General features: G+C 35.6%; 1 protein-coding gene across 1 annotated transcript; it reads left to right on the plus strand.

The window, feature by feature from the left end:
- The first annotated feature begins 4,854 nt into the window (after positions 1 to 4,854).
- On the plus strand, positions 4,855 to 18,614 carry LOC148310081 (uncharacterized). Its single transcript, XM_088259034.1, has 8 exons — positions 4,855 to 4,870; positions 4,972 to 5,086; positions 7,864 to 7,991; positions 8,376 to 8,469; positions 12,298 to 12,400; positions 12,898 to 13,006; positions 15,365 to 15,549; positions 17,752 to 18,614. Exons 1-8 carry the CDS (start codon positions 4,855 to 4,857, stop codon positions 18,022 to 18,024), a joined length of 1,023 nt encoding a protein of 340 aa, XP_088115160.1. The 3' UTR covers positions 18,025 to 18,614.
- Positions 18,615 to 19,388: the final 774 nt, after the last annotated feature.

Raw genomic sequence — 19,388 nt, forward strand, 5'->3', positions numbered from 1 at the left:
TTTCATTATTAAAGTAAACTTTTTACTCATTTTTAAATATTTTATTCCAATTTTTTCCATTAATTTTAAGCGTAACAGATGAATCTCTACTTGTATTTTTAAAATCCATTAGAAAAATTTAACGTGTTTATTTATATACTAAAAACTTTAAAAATCCAATTTCACTTTTTACTCAAATGATTATTATTACAGTTTTTTTCCATTAATTTTAAGCGTAACAGATGAATCTCATGTAATATTTTTAAAATCCATTAGAAAAAATTGACAAAATATGTTTTGAACTAAAAAATTCAATCCAATGTGACTAAAGTAAGCTTTTTATTAAAATGATTGTTTTTCCATTTTCTTCCATTAATTTTTACTGTAACAGATGAATCTTAAGTAAAAAAAATTAAATTTATTATATATTTGTACTAAAAACTAACGCACTTTTTTACAAATGTGACAGTTTTTGACAATTTTTGACTGCATTTCACGATCATCTTTCAGAGCTGAAAAACCGCTCGTATTGGCATTCTATCCTCTTTACCCACTCTAACTCGCGATAGAGTGATGGAGAGAAATGATTCTGTAACAATCTGAGCAGGTTGTTTTAGTATTGTTTTATTTTGCCATTAGATTTGTGATACGTTTTGTAGATGAAGCCTATACACAAAAAAATGCCTTCTAGAGAAATTTTGACAGATGACCGTTTGTGTAATTCTAGAATAAGTTAAATTATCATTAATGGTTTGAAATAAAATGTTTTATCAAAAGTTGGGTGTTTTATTATTGATTTACCATTCAAAGTTCACATATTCGTGGAAGCCTGGCTGTAACAGGCTGTAATAGTAAGGTAGAGGAAAGGAAATTGGAGGTGGTATGGGCACATAGGACGCAGAGAACCTGATCATATTGTGAACCAGGCAATCGCCATGGATCTTCCTCGAAAGACATCTAGAGGAAGACCAAAGAATTCATGGATGCTGCAGAATGATATCATGATTTGAGGCATGGCCTAGGTGACGTTGTCCATGATAGAGGACGAGGAGAGACCTCTCTTAAACTGCCTGCAAAAAAGATGAGTTAAGAAGGATCCAGGAAAAAGATATACATATATTAAAATATATAAATATAATAATAAACCCTTATCCGCACCCCAATGGTGCATAGGGCACTGCGTCATATAAACGCAGTGTTATCTTGATCGTTTATACATGAAGGAAAGGTGATCATCCCTCTACTTCTGGTACCAGTCCAGGGTAATATTGAATAAATATGTATATATATATATATATTATTTAAAAATACAGTAAAACCTCAATATAACAGACAAAAACTGGTCAAATTATTGACAAATCGTCAGATGTTCAACTGTATGTATTACATAGTTTTTTTTGTAATTTTAGAGAGTTGATTATATTTTAAAAAAAATGGATTACCGAAAGCAAGCGCATCAATATCAAACAGCAACGTCACTTCGCGAGTGTCCCAAGACAATAAATACAATTTTGTTTGAATTTTTTATTGTTTATTTATATCTAAATACAGTGTTCAAATTTTCAAAGTTTTTTTCACATATTTTTAAATCTATTTATATATAACGGACCACCAGCTTTAACATACACCCCCTCCCCCCAATCAGCCCGTTATATCCAGGTTATAACTTACTAACTAACTAACCATCACGCCACTTCCCAGCAGGGGTAGGCAGAGAGAATAGAGCACCACACCACTCTGTCCTTGCAAACATTCTTCGCCTCTTCCACGTTCATGCATCTCCTCATACATACCCGCCGATTGTTACGACTCCTAACCTGACCACTTTCAGGTATTTGGCATACCTGATCGTGCTATGTTTTTCTCGGTCTTCCTCTGCTTCTTTTCCCACTAACATTTGCCTCATAAATTTGTTTAACCGTTCTTTCCTCATTCGTTCATTCCACATGTCCAAACTATATCAACACACCTTTCTTAATGTTATCGATAATGCTTATCTCAGCTTTGCATTCCTTCCTTATTTCACTATTCGCACATCTATCATACATCGTTTTGTCGCACATTCTTCTGAGACATCGCATTTCGACTGCATTCATTCTACTTTCATCCTTCTTTTGCCAACTCTATGTTTCACTTCCATACATTAGAGTTGGAACCAGGACTCCGTTGTGCACTGCCAGTTTAGCTTCCGCTGATAGGTTTTTATTTGCTATAACTGATTTCAGTGCACCATTCACTTTGTTCCCAGCATTCACTCTCCTTTCTATCCAGGTTTTACTGTTCTAAAATAAGTCGAGAAGCATCGCTAAACAGATAATACATAACCCTCATTATGAATTCTCTCTGTTGCACAAACGTTACTGCAAATATGACTTCTGTCAACATGTCAGCAATAACGCTACTTTTATTACTACACAAACATGCCATTTTGCAAATTATCTTAATTTTATCAGGGATATTCATAAAATAAATTAAATAATGGCAGCAAAAAAATTATCAATGTTTTTTTTATTTATTTTTTTTTTTTATTCTTTTAATATATTTACATTTTTATTTATAACATAATACATTTGAATCATTTATACATATGGAGAACTTTTATATTTCGATTCGCTGTGCCTCTCCATAAAAGAGTCTGTGCTTTTGTGCTTGGAGAGGGACTTACACTCGTGGTTTAATGTTATATAATAAAAGATATAATAGTTTTTTTTTATTATTTTTTTTTTAAAGATTTAAATGTATAGAGCTTTAATTTTTTTTTAAGGATTTTTATATCTTCTTTTTTTTAAATTTCTTTAGGGAGTTTATTGAAATGTTTGATTGCCAAATATTTGAAGTTTTGCTGAAATTGCTTGGTGTTGCATTTTGGAGTAGAAAAATCGTTTGAGAATCTCGATGATAAATTTTTTGTTAAATTTAAATAGTTGTCACCCTTTGTCACCCTTTATTTGAAAAACTGCGTTTTTTTTTTAAAATGGATTTTATGTTTGGGACTTGAAATTTTTTATATAATAATTTTGTTCGAAATATGTTTTTTTTTTCAAGATGACTTTAATTATGGTTTTCTGTACTATTTTCACTGAGTTCAGTATGTTGTTGTATGAGCCTCCCCATGCAACAATGCCATACTGTAGTAGTGAGTGTACGATAGCATAGTAAACTCTTTTTAGGTTGTGTTTAGGACTTGCAAAAGACTATTTCTATTTATTTGAGAGGTTTAAATCTTGGATTGAATTCACGTACTTGAGCCCCGCCTAAAAATATTATTGTAATTTAAAAAAATTATATAGCTTATAATTTGACCAGTTATTTTATTTCCAATATTTCAAATACTCATTCTCAAATCTGGACTATCTGCTTAGGAGTTATTTTATAAATTTTTGTAGGGCTTTTTTCCATGTAACGCGGTTGAACAGCGTTCCAGCACCTTTTTTTTACGAATATATATATATATATATATATATATATATATATATATATATATATATATATATATATATATATATATATATATATATATATATATATATATATATATATATATACATAAATATATATGTATATATATATATATATATATATATATATATATATATATATATATATATATATATATATATATATATTTTTTTTTTTTTTTTTTTTTTTTCAGTTATTCAGTATTACCCTGGACTGGTACCTGAAGCGGAGGGCTGATCACCTTTCCTTCGTGTGTTAACGATTAAGATAACGCTGCGTTTATATAATGCAGTGCCCTATGCACCATTGGGGTGCAGATAAGGGTTTGAATTGAATTGAATTGAATTTATATTATTCGTCAAAATGATGGGAAAATTTGATTGGAATTTTATTTAAATGATTTTTTAATATAACTTGTTTTAGTAAAAAGCTTGACATGAAGTGAGTTCCAGGACCTTTTTTTGTTTTAAAAAATCCCTGCTTTTTTGACATCTCAACATAGATCATATTTGTCCACCTCCGTAGTGTAATGGTCAGCACGCTCGGCTACCGTTCTGGGGTCAAATATTTATTTAAGTGATTTTTTCACTGTCATATTTATTCAATATTACCCTGGACTGGTACCTGAAGCGGACGGCTGATCACCTTTCCTTCATGTGTTAACGATCAAGATAACTCTGCGTTTATACGACACAGTGCCCATACACCAGTGGTGCATACACCATCGGGGTCCGGATAGGGGGTTTATTTATATATAACATGGATCATATTATTTGAAAAGGTTGATAACCACTGATTTGCAAAACTATAAAAGACATTTTCATCTGCTCCATTTTACCATTCACCATGTATTTTCCGGCGGAAAGTGTTACCACGCTTCTAAACATTCTCGTTAATACATATTTTTCAGATTTTTGGTGTTCTGCCATCATTACCGACACAGTTCTCTCAATCCACGCTGCCGTCCCAATATACACTTACAAAATTAACAACAACACTTCAGGACTACCATTTCTGGCCCAAATAATGGAGTCCCGTTGCCACGGATATATTGTGAAGACGTCTGATTTCAAATTATTTTTTGAAACATTCGAAAATTACACGGTTTTGGTGAATCACAGATTCGGTAAAAAGAGATTCATAATCCTACCGAGTTCTTACGAAAACCCTTTCGTAGACTTTGATACAAAATTCATAAAGCACATTCCAGATGTGATATTTTTGAAACCCGTAAATTTCGTAAATGCAACTCGGAATGTTCGGAATTTATCTGATCACCAAAGTGGATTCTTCGATTTTGAAATATACTCGCAAAAGTTTGTTGGAAAAGATGGTGGATCTGATTTTATTACATACGATACTTGGTTTGGGAAAAATGGGACATTTAAAAATAATGCGAATCTCTTTCCAGACAAGATGTTTAATTTACAAGGTAAATTTTGTTCAAACTTAACGAATACTGGGCCTTAATTATCATCAACATTCAGTATCGGAGTTTTACTCACTCTTCTCTTTGACATCACTGTGTTATAGGGAGACCTCTCCGGGTGTCGACGTTCAACTACAAACCTTCCAGCATCTGGTGGGAGGATGAGAATGGACTGCACCTCGACGGTACAGAGACTAGAATTGCTCTCGAGTATTGCAGGTATTGAAAGCTGTCCCACCGCATGCCCAGATCTGATACAGAAGCATCTAGGCTTCCTGACAGACCTTCTAGATGCATATCTAACTATAGTTAGTTGTACATATTGAAAGCTGTCCCACCGCATGCCCAGATCTGATACAGAAGCATCTAGGCTTCCTGACAGACCTTCTAGATGCATATCTAACTATAGTTAGTTGTACATATTGAAAGCTGTCCCACCGCATGCCCAGATCTGATACAGAAGCATCTAGGCTTCCTGACAGACCTTCTAGATGTATATCTAACAATAGTTAGTTGTACATATTGAAAGCTGTCCCACCGCATGCCCAGATCTGATACAGAAGCATCTAGGCTTCCTGACAGACCTTCAAGATGTATATCTAACAATAGTTAGTTGTACATATTGAAAGCTGTCCCACCGCATGCCCAGATCTGATACAGAAGCATCTAGGCTTCCTGACAGACCTTCTAGATGTATATCTAACAATAGTTAGTTGTACATATTGAAAGCTGTCCCACCGCATGCCCAGATCTGATACAGAAGCATCTAGGCTTCCTGACAGACCTTCAAGATGTATATCTAACAATAGTTAGTTGTACATATTGAAAGCTGTCCCACCGCATGCCCAGATCTGATACAGAAGCATCTAGGCTTCCTGACAGACCTTCTAGATGTATATCTAACAATAGTTAGTTGTACATATTGAAAGCTGTCCCACCGCATGCCCAGATCTGATACAGAAGCATCTAGGCTTCCTGACAGACCTTCAAGATGTATATCTAACAATAGTTAGTTGTACATATTGAAAGCTGTCCCACCGCATGCCCAGATCTGATACAGAAGCATCTAGGCTTCCTGACAGACCTTCAAGATGTATATCTAACAATAGTTAGTTGTACATATTGAAAGCTGTCCCACCGCATGCCCAGATCTGATACAGAAGCATCTAGGCTTCCTGACAGACCTTCTAGATGTATATCTAACAATAGTTAGTTGTACATATTGAAAGCTGTCCCACCGCATGCCCAGATCTGATACAGAAGCATCTAGGCTTCCTGACAGACCTTCAAGATGTATATCTAACAATAGTTAGTTGTACATATTGAAAGCTGTCCCACCGCATGCCCAGATCTGATACAGAAGCATCTAGGCTTCCTGACAGACCTTCAAGATGTATATCTAACAATAGTTAGTTGTACATATTGAAAGCTGTCCCACCGCATGCCCAGATCTGATACAGAAGCATCTAGGCTTCCTGACAGACCTTCTAGATGTATATCTAACAATAGTTAGTTGTACATATTGAAAGCTGTCCCACCGCATGCCCAGATCTGATACAGAAGCATCTAGGCTTCCTGACAGACCTTCTAGATGTATATCTAACAATAGTTAGTTGTACATATTGAAAGCTGTCCCACCGCATGCCCAGATCTGATACAGAAGCATCTAGGCTTCCTGACAGACCTTCTAGATGTATATCTAACTATAGTTAGTTGTACATATTGAAAGCTGTCCCACCGCATGCCCTGATCTGATACAGAAGCATCTAGGCTTCCTGACAGATCTGATCTTGCCAAGCAATTTTTTCTAAAAACTAAGTTGCAAAATTTATTTAAAATGTGAAACAATATAAAATTGTATCCCGATTTTACTATCAATTTAAATTTAAAAGCTTTCAATATATCAGTCACTGCCAATCTAAATATGTAAATACAATATTGTAAGTCCATCACCAAATTTTCTAGAAGTATCCCAGTGTAGGCAGTGAAAGGGATTAGTGTTTAGTTCAATTAGTCAGCTAGATCCGATTCCGACTCGATGTTGGCCGGTACACAGACCCTCACAAACCCGACCAGCACAGCAGACAGACACTGAACAGGAACAGGTAATTTATAAACATTTAATTTCAGCTATAATCCGAACAATTTTGGAGATCTGATGACGGCGAGCAGCTGATGCCAGTTTCAACAAGCGCAGTGGCGTAGTTGGGTAGACGCTTGACTGCAAAACTGGCGTCGCGGGTTCGTTTCCCACATACTGCAAAGTAAATTCAAGAAAGATTTGTTTTCAATTGATCTGGGAGTTTGTGATGTATTTTTACATTTACCTTCCCTATCCTTACTTTCCTACCTGCAGACAAGACTCTAATAAAGGCTTTGTGGGTTATTTCATAAAATAATAAAAAAATCCAAATTTGAACAACATTTTGGTTGGTTGGATCAAAAGCAAATATCAGATATTTTCAAGCTTAAATAAAAATGATAATTTTTTTAATTATTCATTTAGTACTGTAAAACGAGGCTACTTGAACTTTGACGTGTTATTTGAGCCCAGTACAAAAAAAGATAAAAATATCTGTATTTGGTCTACAATAATGAACGTATTGACATGATTCATTGTTTCCCTGACAGGTGACACTTATTGTCAAGATACTTCGATGGATACCACTATCTAAGTATATGTTTTTTACTGGGCTCAAAGTTCAAGTAGCCTCGTTGTACGGTACTTTAACAAAAATGTAGAATAAAAAACATTTTCATAAACCAAAATTTCCTTTTTTTCCCTCATTCTTCGCAAAACACTCTCACATCTAATGAACAACCCACTTCACGATTTAAATTAGCGAGCTGGCACTGTATTTCATTTATTGTAATATGTTTTCATTGTTTGTGAACCATAAATAAATAAAAAATGTGGCTGGGTATAGCTAGTTAGAAATAGAGAATTTGTATAGCTATGGTGGTTCTCGAGTTGTATGGTGTCTTGTTTGCTTCAGGTGGGTGAACTGCACCATAGCCCTGGTGCACCACGAAGAGGAGCTGGAGTGGGGAGAGTTGTTTGAGAACAGGACAGGAGTGGGGATGCTGGGCAATGCCTATCACGACAGAGCGGACCTGTCTTACGGTAACTATCCTTCCGGGCAAGATGATGCAAGGAAATGTTTAAATACAGTACTGGTACAGAATGTAGATACATATATAACAATAATAATAATTTGGATAGTTTATAATGCGCATTTTCGTAAAATACTACCTCAAGGGCACTACTTATAAAGATAATAATAGAAGAGTCTGGACCGCACACAGTGTTGCCGTACCAAGGGAACATTTTACAATACTTGTTTATTTTTATTTGTCTATTTGTCTATGAGCTATGCAATCATGAACGATATGGCCGAATTATACAATCTATTTCAAATCTACCCACCTCTATCACCCAATTATAGCATATTGGTTTAAAGATGTAAGTTTTTTCAGTATTTTGACATTGGCAAAGTTCTCTCAATAGGTTCATCTTGTATGTGGCTGCATGAGTTTACCTTCCTAGACCTGTCGGCTCCTTACATCAGGACTGGTATTACAGCATTGGCACCCCGTCCCAAGTAAGGTTATACACTAAAGCAATCCTTACATTGCATTCAAGAAATACTCATACAAATCACAAGAAATCACCTTCCAATCAATCGCACAAACCGCCAATAAAACATTACAGTAATACCCTATTTAGCGCGAGTAATGGCGCGCCTAATGATTTATTTTTTTTATTTTTTATATTTGTGTTTTTATTATTTACAAAAATATTTCAATTACATTTAATTTCTGTGAGCCTGAGCGGCTCATTAGAAATAGTAATTATTCTCATTATTATCTAATTGTAGTAGAGTGGGTTTGAACTGAGAAATTCGGACTCAAGAGTCCGCGACACTAACCACGGGACCACAACCCGACACTAAACCCGACACCAACACTGTCGATTCTCCTTTTTTCCATATATATCGCTCACTCCTTTCAAGAACGTCATAAATCAAATAATTTGATTTTTCAGGAGAACGTTTTTAAAGTTTAAAAATATAATACAATGTATAAAAAAATAAATATCAAGCCACTTATTTAACTTTTTACTGTGCAACAGATCTTTTTAGGTAAAACCTGAAGGTTTTTTTCTCCGTTTGAAAAATATTTAATAAATTTGAAAAAAAAAATTAACCTTTTCTTCAAAATGCAAAAGTAACATTTTCTGCCCTGTAGCGGGTAAATATTAGGTTAAAAATATGCCTCTTTTGCTGGGATAGAGTACATTTTCTGGGCATTCCAAAAACATGCACAACTAAAAATTTACGATTTTTGATTTATGAGGTTCTTGAAAGGAGTAAGCTATATGTCTTATGTTTTCAGGCTCATTGAAGATTTTCTGTTTCCATATTTGCCATTTGAACTTAATGTCTGGATAGCCTTCACTCTTTCTACTGTTGCGGCTTCCTTCATTCTCTACACATACATTGTATTGTCTAGAAGAGACACAAGCGCTCCGGAAGCCATCGAAATTCTCCAAAACGACTCGTCAAACCAACAGAGCACTCTAGTTTTATCGACTGCAGATAAAGGCAAAGATGAAATAAGTAATGATAAGGAAGTTGTTTATAAAGTGAAGGGGAAAGGAAGATTTATGAGTGATGATTCAATTTCTGCCCGAGAATCACATTTTAACTATTTTGTGAATGCATTTCTTAGTATCTTGGATATATTACTTCTGCAGGTTTGTCAATCAATTACTTTTAGGTTATGTTTCTCCATCAGATTTGACATGAATACAGTAATTAACCCTTTGGTTATCAGGACTTTTTTTTCTTCTTTATTTTAAATTCATTTGCATTACATATCATATCGCTCACTCCTTTCAAGAACGTCATAAATCAAAAAACTTGATATTTCAGTAGAACGTTTTTAAAGTTTAAAAATATTACACATTTTATTAAAAATAACTATCAAGCCACTTATTGAACTTTTTACTATGCAACACATCTTTTTAGGTAAAACCTGAAGGTTATTTCACAATTTGAAAAACATTTAATATATTTAAAAAAATAATTAAACAATACCTTTTCTTCAAAATGCAAAAACAACACTTTCTGCCCTGTAGCGGGTAAATATTATGTTAAAAATATGCCGCTTTTACTGGGATATAGTACATTTTCTGGGCATTCCGAAAACATGCACAACTGAAAATTGATTATTTTTGATTTATGACGTTCTTGAAAGGAGTGAGCGATATATTCAAATACAAAAAATATTAATATAATATGAAAATGAATACAAAAAAAGATCCCACAAAGGCATGGCCTGTGTGTGGGTATACAAAATAATTTAGTCATAGGGTATAAGGATATAAAGGTATTTTGACATTACTATCTATCATTAGTATCCTATAACTGTCCATCAAACCTCCTCCCTTAGTATTTCCCTCTACCTCCTTCCCTAAACTCCCTTTTTCCTTTGCCTTCCTTATTATCATCAATTTGTAATATTTTTTTTATGTTCAAGTACTATCTACCCTCTGATTGCAAACAGCTATATATGGTATCAAACGTTTTAATCAATATCACTAGTCTGTATTTTTTACAATTGACAATTTTTATTTTTTTAAGATGAGAATTGCATTTATAATGTACACGGTTTTTAGACCATTAAGTGGATTTTTTAAAATAAATATGTTTTATTTGAATCTGTGTTGGGGACAGGAGGGATAATCTAGTGTGGGCCAATCAGGAACTTGTCAGCATTTGCTCATTGCTGGGAGGAAACCACGTTGCACTCCTCAGGAGAAGGCGGACTGCTGAGTGTTATCAGCAGACCTTCCGTTCCACTAGAAGAGGGTTAAGCATTTTGTGCCCTAGCTTGTATGTTTGACCATTAGATATGATATGAATTCAGTACTTAAAACATTGTTTGCGGGAAACGCTTAAAAGCTTATTTTACATACTGTTGGTAAAGAGCGAGAGACGCTTATAAGCGTTCTCTTTACAAAACCACCTGACAACAATGGTTAAAATATCCACCGCTTGTATAAGGGGTGTTGTATTATAATTATATTATTTACTAGCTTTATCCCTCCACTCGTTTCTGTGACTTGAGTCTAGATAAATGGAAAAGAAAGAAAAATATGGCTGCATTTTTAATGTTGAATTTCATGCTTGCGGCCATAAAATATTTTAAGAGCTATCGAAAACCGCGCCGTCGACCACGAGTAAAGTTTAGTACTGCGTGTGTTTCTGTTACTTTTAACAGGTGGCGCTGCCATTGGGGTAAGAAAGCCGTTTTTCAAAAAGACATGTTTTTACCAGTCAGAGTTAAAAAAACATGTGAATATTCTAATGTAGCGTTGTATCCTAATTTCAAAGCTAATATTCATCTTACATAAAAAAGTATAGCTCATTTAGAATCTAGTAATTTTTTTTTATTTTGACAATTTGATTGGCACAGATTAAATTTCTAGGGAGGAGGGTATGGCGGAGGAACTAAGGGATTATATTTAAGAACGGCTCTCTTATTCTACGCACTGTTCATCAGCAACGCATACACGTGTGGCCTCACTTCCACCATGACCTTACCCAGGTAATTAAGACATTCACTAATCCATTTATCTACTAAGCTCCCTATGTGGAGGGTATGGAGTCCTTAGACTGCCTCCAGGCTCTGGGCTGCCAGCAGTGTTGCCATACGCCAAACAAAAAAATCTGAATCAAACAGTCTAGAAATCTGTATAAAATCTGTATAGAATCCCTTTAACCGGATCCACGCGGCTCGCATAACCGTATGTGTTTTCACAAAACATTCCCTGTACGCGGCTGACATAACCGTTTGTGTTTTTACTTTACTCCAAGTTTCGAACCTCAGTTCAACTTGGAGGGATTTTTTCATGGTGTGGAACTTTGGATAAAATAATACGTCAATCCTTGGCCTTATGACATCTGTTGAAATATCTGACTAATAATTCGTAACATCACAAGGATAAATAAAATAACAGATCCCTGATTTTTCTTGCGGTCGGTAATTAGTCCGCGCCATAATCATGCCCTATATCTGTCTCACTCTCGACGCTACGCATTGCCAGTGGGTAAGAGTGACACACGATGCGTGCTTTGATTCATTTATGTTACGATCTAATTTGTTTATATTACGATATATTTCAAGAATAATGTGACACAAGTGTATTATAGAGTACCAAAAAGGCACAATGAATCCCATTGAACGTTTTTGTTTAGGAAAATAAATCGTTTCTTAACTAAATACATGATAAAAGTAATCATTTAAAAACCGGCAAAATACCTCCGCGCACGGGCGTCTCTCAGGAACAAAGTGAACGCGGTTAAAAGGTTAAATATCCAGACTTTCATGTTATTCTTCATCTAAGTGGCATTTTTTTTCTTCAGGTATGCGGATCCCACGGACACTGTGGAACATTTGGCCAAAAAGATCATCAAGTGGGGAGCCACTCATGATGCCTGGATCTTCTCCATACGTGGAGCTAAAGAAGTAACATACAATCATATTACACCTTCGTTTTTAATCTAAACACTTCATTTTACTACAGTAATAATAATAACACTACATTGATGCAATGCAGTGCTTAATGCACCTTTGGTGTGGATAAGGGTTTGACGAATATGTATGTATTTTTTCTCCATAGTCACTATTTGGTGGGATGTGAGGCATTGTCCACCTCCGTAGTGTAATGGTCAGCACGCACGGCTACCGTTCTGGAGGTCCCGGGCTCGATTCCCAGGGGGGTCAAATAAATATTAGTGATTTTTTCACTCTAATATTTATTCAATATTACCCTGGACTGGTACCTGAAGCGGAGGGCTGATCGCCTTTCCTTCATGTGTTTACGATCAAGATAACACTGCATTTATATGATGCAGTGCCCTATGCACCATTGGAGTGCGGATACGGGTTAGAGAGAGAGAGGCATAGTAATCGGCACTGTAAGACACCATGGGCCACGCTTTGTTATTTGTTAAATATTTCAGAAAAACCTTGTCACAGTCCGTAACAATTTCGTAAATTTGCCCGCTGGAAGATTACTGGAGAAAATAAACGACGAGAAATTCGCCTATGCCGTAGAACGCCTTCAATTCGGTAAGTTCAATTTGCCATTTTTAAACATTTTTCCACAACATCATCGAAGACCCAACACCTTAATTCCTTTCTAAAAAGAAAAATAATACATCATTTACTTTCTCATATATTTTCTGGAAATAACTTCACTGCTTACCCCGACTACCTTTTCTCAACACATTAACTACCTAAAGCTGACTAGTAGACTTTTCTCTGCCAACTGTAAATGACCAAACACCGATTTGTCAATTTTCTACCATACGCACTGGAAAAAATTCTCACAATTATGTACATCATTAAATCAATTTCATATTATTTTTTGATATCTCATCAAAGATGAAGAAGAATATGGAAGTCTGGGCATTTACGGGGCTTACGACCGTCATAGGCTGGTTTAAGTGATCACTAAGTACACACGTGTAACATTCACCAACTCTACCCATTATTGACAACCACACTACTCAAATTCTTGGAAGTAATTGGAGATAATCCAAATTTTGTGAACAAGTATTTGGACACACTCAAAATGTTGTCAATCAATTTCAAATTTTAACTATCAATTTAAAAAAGACATTTCTTCATCTTCTTCAAACCCTTATCCGCACATCGATGGTGCATAGGGAACTGCATTATATAAACGCAGTGTTTCTTGATTGTTAACACTCAAAGGAAAGGTGATCAACCCTCCGCTTCAGGTACCGGTCCAGGGTAATATTGAATACATATTAGAGTGAAAAAATCACTTATTAGAAACACTAGAGTGTTTAACAGTGTCCATAGGGTGATTTTGATGGATGGTGATTATTTTTATGGAAACCATATAGAAAACATGTTGGCGCGCACAGCGTCCATAGGGTTATTAAAATGGACTGTGATTTTAAATACAGATACCATGCTGACACCTTGTAGGCACACACAGCGGCCATAGGGGATTTTGATGGGTGGTTATTATTTCTATGGAATCCATATAGACACCATGTGGGCACACACAGTGTCCATAAGGTTATTTTTATGTTCTGTTATTTTATATATAACATAGACATCAGAGTGTTTTGATAATGTCCTAAGAAGACGAAACGCGTCACGCATTAACATATACATAAATAAATGTAGAATTCAATCCAACAAACCTTATTTTATTTTGGATATATTATCCAACAAGACGTAATAATCAGCGGGTATGTATGAGGAGATGTATGAACGTGGAAGAGACGAAGAATGTTTGCAAAGACATAGTGGTGTGGCATTCTATTCTCTCTGCCTACCCCTGCGGTAAAGCGGCGTGATGGTTAGCTAGTTAGTTAGTTAGTTTTAACACTTTAGTGTTGACAATCAAGTTGTCCCTTATCTTTCTTGTACCTTATTGGTAGTTAAATATTTATTCAGTTCTGTCCGCCTCCGTAGTGTAATGGTCAGCACGCTCGGCTACCGTTCTGGAGGTCCCGGGTTCGATTCCCAGGGGGGGTCAAATAAATAAAAGTGAATTTTTCACTGTAATATTTATTCAATATTACCTTGGACTGGTACCTGAAGCGGAGGGCTGATCACCTTTCCTTCATGCGTAAACGATCAAGATAACACTGCATTTATATGAAGCAGTGCCCTATGCACCATTGGGGTGCGGATAAGGGTTTTAATAAAAATAAAAAAATAATAAAATATTTATTTATTCATTTATTTTTTATTGGAAAACCAACAGAATATTTCGACAAAAATAACATAATAAGATAAAATACAAAAAAATAACAATTCCAACTATAGGTTTCCACCTAAGTAATCTAAAAATAAAAAAATTAAATAAACTGTCATAAGAGTATTAACTATATGGAACATTTCTTTATCAACTGGTGAAAAAGACATCAAAAATATTTCTTTTAAACGTATTAAAAGAAACATTATTGATGTGTATTTCATTGAGAACAGGTGTTTGCGGAGAATCTTAGGCGTGCGGTGGTTTGACTTTGTGAGGAATGAAGAGATAAGGCGTAGGACGCAGCAAATCTTGGTCACAACTGTCGTCAAGAAAAGGCGATTCAGTTGGCTTGGCCATGTACTCCGCATACCTCCTGAGAGCCTTAATCAAGCTTGCCTCTTTTACAAGGCATCAGGTTCGCGTCGCCCAGGACGACCACTGCTGACAATTCGTCGGCAGTTCTCGAACTTCGGGACGCGGATCTGACTTGGGAGGATGCAAGGGAGCTGGAAGCCGACAGAAAAGCCTGGGGACAGTTTGTGGACTCCATATGCTCCACCTAGGGAGCGGATATGGTTATTATTATTATTATTATTATTTATTTCATTAAGCATTTCATTGCACATATCGCAGGCTCGATTTAAAAATGAATTTTGGTAGGACTTGGTGTGCATTATATGCTTTAGGTCACTTTGCGACTGCGGATTACATAACGCCGGAGGCTGTACATCGGCGGAGACTCATGGGAGGAGACATCTACTGGGATTGGTACGTGGCCATGTTGAGGAAGAGCTCTCCTTTCAAGCCGTACTACGACAAGCTGATTGGTCGTCTCCACCAGTCCGGCATCATGAAGGCTTGGGAGGCTCAGGTATACTCCGTTAAATCCATTTTGTATATTAACCCTTTCAATTGATGAAGGTTGATTGATTCCACAATTTTAATACCTTCGACAATATTAATATATGGCCGTACTCAGCATTCAGTAATTTTTTAAAATAAAACCTATAAAAAGTATAATATTTGTATATAGATTTAAAGGATACAACATTTTGAGTGTGACCAAATACTTGTTCACAAAATCTGGATTATCTCCAATTACAGGAGTTATTTTCATATTATTTTTTGACATCTCATCAAAGATGAAGAAGAATATGGAAGTCTAGGCATTTACGGGGCTGACGACCGTCATAGGCTGGTTTAAGTGATCACTTTACACACGTGTAACATTCACCAATTCTACCCATTATTGACAACCACACTACTCAAATTCTTGGAAGTTTTGTATACATGAACCAATTTAGAAACCTTGTTCTTGAATCACTAGAACTTCACTAGAGACATCTATTGGTGAGATATAAAGAAGCTTTTTACTAAGCAGAAACTCTTAAACTAGTATGTGAGGTCCGAATCCTGGATTATAATCACACACATGAGAAACGCCAGAAAATACCATTTTCATTTTTATTATTTAAGCTTATAATTTGACCAGACAATTTATTTACAACATTTTGAGTGTGTGCAAATACTTGTTCATTAAATCTGGATTATCTCCAATTACAGGAGTCATTTTCATTTATTTTTTGACATCTCATCAAAGATGAAGAAGAATATGGAAGTCTGGGCATTTACAAAAAAAGTCTGGGCATTCTGGATATAAAGGATATTATGAAAACTCACCAAAGATATACACCGTGTGGCGTTTGAGCTGCCGTTTACTCAGAAAAACACTGTTTAAATATTCAGGGTTGTCACAACTTGATACAGAAAACACAATTATTTACTTCGCTCACTCCTTTCAAGAACGTCATAAATCAAAATACTTTATTTTTCAGGAGAACGTTTTTAAAGTTTAAAAATATAATGCAATGTATTAAAAATAAATACCAAGCCACTTACTGAACTTTTTACTGTGCAACAGATCTTTTTAGGTAAAACCTGAAGTTTTTTTCTCCATTTGAAAAATATTTAGGATATTTAAAAAAATAGTTAAACAATACCTTTTCTTCAAAATGCAAAAACAACACTTTCTGCCCTGTAGCGGGTAAATATCATGTTAAAAATATGTCTCTTTTGTTGGGATATAGTACATTTTCTGAGCATTCCGAAAACATGCATAACTGAAAATTGTCAATTTTTGATTTATGACGTTCTTGAAAGGAGTGAGCGACTTATACAAATAGCGAAATATAATTGTGTTTATAAATTTTTTTTTTTCATTTGTTTGTTTTTGTTAACTAAGATTAGAAAAGAGTTAAAATAAATTTTAATGTTGCACGAAAATATACAGCCATTTTAAAAAACTGTAGTCGATAACCCTGTATCAGAGACAATCAATGAAAGCTTTTAGAAAATGACTGTAACTTAGACAATATCAGTAAATAGTAATATTTCTTGATTTTCTTAATAAATAGATGTCTCTATATCGTAGTCGCACAGGAGAAAGTGACCAACTGACAAAACGTAAAATGTTCAGGAGGGCCATTTAAGTCACTTTTGCTTGGCAACAAAATGAACATCAATGCAGCTAGTCATTTTTACCAAGTCCATATATTATACTTCCAAGTTTAAAATCCATTGGGATTTTTTTCAGGACAATATTAAGCTAGTAAGATATCAAATAGTTAATGATCACATTTTAGTAAAAAATGCACTTGGATACTTTCTCCTGTATGACTATGATATGTTCTAATTAAAAAAATATTCCCATTGGATTTGATATTGGCTTGCGACAAGATCATAGGAGAGCTCATTTTGTATGGCCAGCCTGACGAGCACGGAATTGGACAGCGCGTTTGTGCGCTTGTGGCAGCGAACCGGTTAAAAGCATTGTTTAATTTAAGACATGGTAATATTTAACCCTCCTTATCATTCACTGTGTGTAATACCACTATTCAAAACTAGTCTTCAACTAAACTTCAAGTCGACATTATAAAATATTCCCATTGTGATTGATACATCTATTTTTCTTAAATACTATTCTCATAGCTATATTTTGAATAATCTCCAATTTATATAAATTTCCTTCATTTGCCAAATGCCGCAAGCTCAGTCGAGTGTCTCTCTTGTTAAGGTGGTGTACAAGTACCTGAAGTACGGAGTGCAGAGATCCGTAGCGCAGTCCCGGGCTCCGCCCCCCAACCCGCCCACCGTGCTGGGCCTCCACCACGTCCAGGGGGCCCTGCTGCTGTGGGCGGGCCTTCTGGCACTGTCTACATGCGCGTTTCTAGTAGAACTAACCCATCCACCCACTAGACTAGACCAATTAGCCAGAGATACAAAATGGGCCTTTGCGGATTTGCCTGTAACTGGTACGGACATCTGGCAAACAAATAGCCCACACTGATTTAACCTTAGTACTAATAGATACTTTTAGGCGTGCGGTGGTTTGACTTTGTGAGGAATGAAGAGATAAGGCGTAGGATGCAGCAAATCTTGGTCACAACTGTCGTCAAGAAAAGGCAATTTAGTTGGCTTGGCCATGTACTCCGCATGCCTCCTGAGAGTCACCATCAAGCTTGCCTCTTTTACAAGGCATCAGGTTCACGACCACTGCTGACAATTCGTCGGCAGTTCTCGTCAGAACTTCGGGACGCGGATCTGACTTGGGAGGATGCAAGGGAGCTGGCAGCCGACAGAAAAGCCTGGAGACAGTTTGTGGACTCCATATGCTCCGCCTAGGGAGCGGATATGGTTTAATTAATTAATTAAGTTAAAGATACTTGTGATAGATACGAAATGCCGGACCCTCTTCTAGTGGGATAGAAGGTCTGCTGATGACAGTCAGCAGTCCGCCTTCTCCTGAGGAGTGCAACGTGGTTTCCTCCCAGCAATGAGCAAATGCTGACAAGTTCCTGATTGGACCACTCTAGATTATCCCTCCTGTCCCCAACACAGATTTAAATAAAACATATTTATTTAGTTAGAAGAAACAAAAATCCACTCAATGATCTATATAAACCTTGTACATAATAAGCAAAGTAAATAATAAATGCAATTCCTTTTTTTTAAGTAACTTTTTTTTAAAATAAAGAATGGCGTTGCACATGAAATACATTGCTTTTGCTATTGTCAAGTTAATTGAATATTTTTCTTAATTATAAAATATGATACTTATTATTAGTCTATAAATTTATTTTAAAGTACCTAATAGATACTGATTTTACTTTGATATTTAACCGGATCCACGCGGCTCGCATAACCGTTTGTGTTTTTACAAGACATGCCCCATACGCGGCTGACATAAGCGTTTGTGTTTTCACTTTGCTCCAAGTTTCGAACCTCAGTTCAACTTGGAGGGATTTTTTCATGGTGTGGAACTTTGGATAAAATAATACGTCAATCCTCGGCCTTATGACATCTGTTGAAATATCTGACTAATAATTTGTAACATCACAAGGATAAATAAAACAACAGATCCCTGATTTTTCTTGCGGTCGGTAATTAGTCCGCGCCATAATCATGCCCTATATCTGTCTCACTCTCGACGCTACGCATCGCCAGTGGGTAAGAGTGACACACGATGCGTGCTTTGATTTGTTTATGTTACGATCTAATTTGTTTATATTACGATATATTTCAAGAATAATGTGACACACGTGTATTATAGAGTACCAAAAAGGCACAATGAATCCCATTGAACGTTTTTGTTTAGGAAAATAAATCGTTTCTTAACTAAATACATGATAAAAGTAATCATTTAAAAAACGG

Source organism: Brachycentrus maculatus, unplaced genomic scaffold, assembly GCF_059751285.1.
Source record: "Brachycentrus maculatus isolate JH-2025_06_01 unplaced genomic scaffold, ASM5975128v1 h1tg000108l, whole genome shotgun sequence".
Classification (NCBI taxonomy): Eukaryota; Metazoa; Arthropoda; class Insecta; order Trichoptera; family Brachycentridae; genus Brachycentrus; species Brachycentrus maculatus.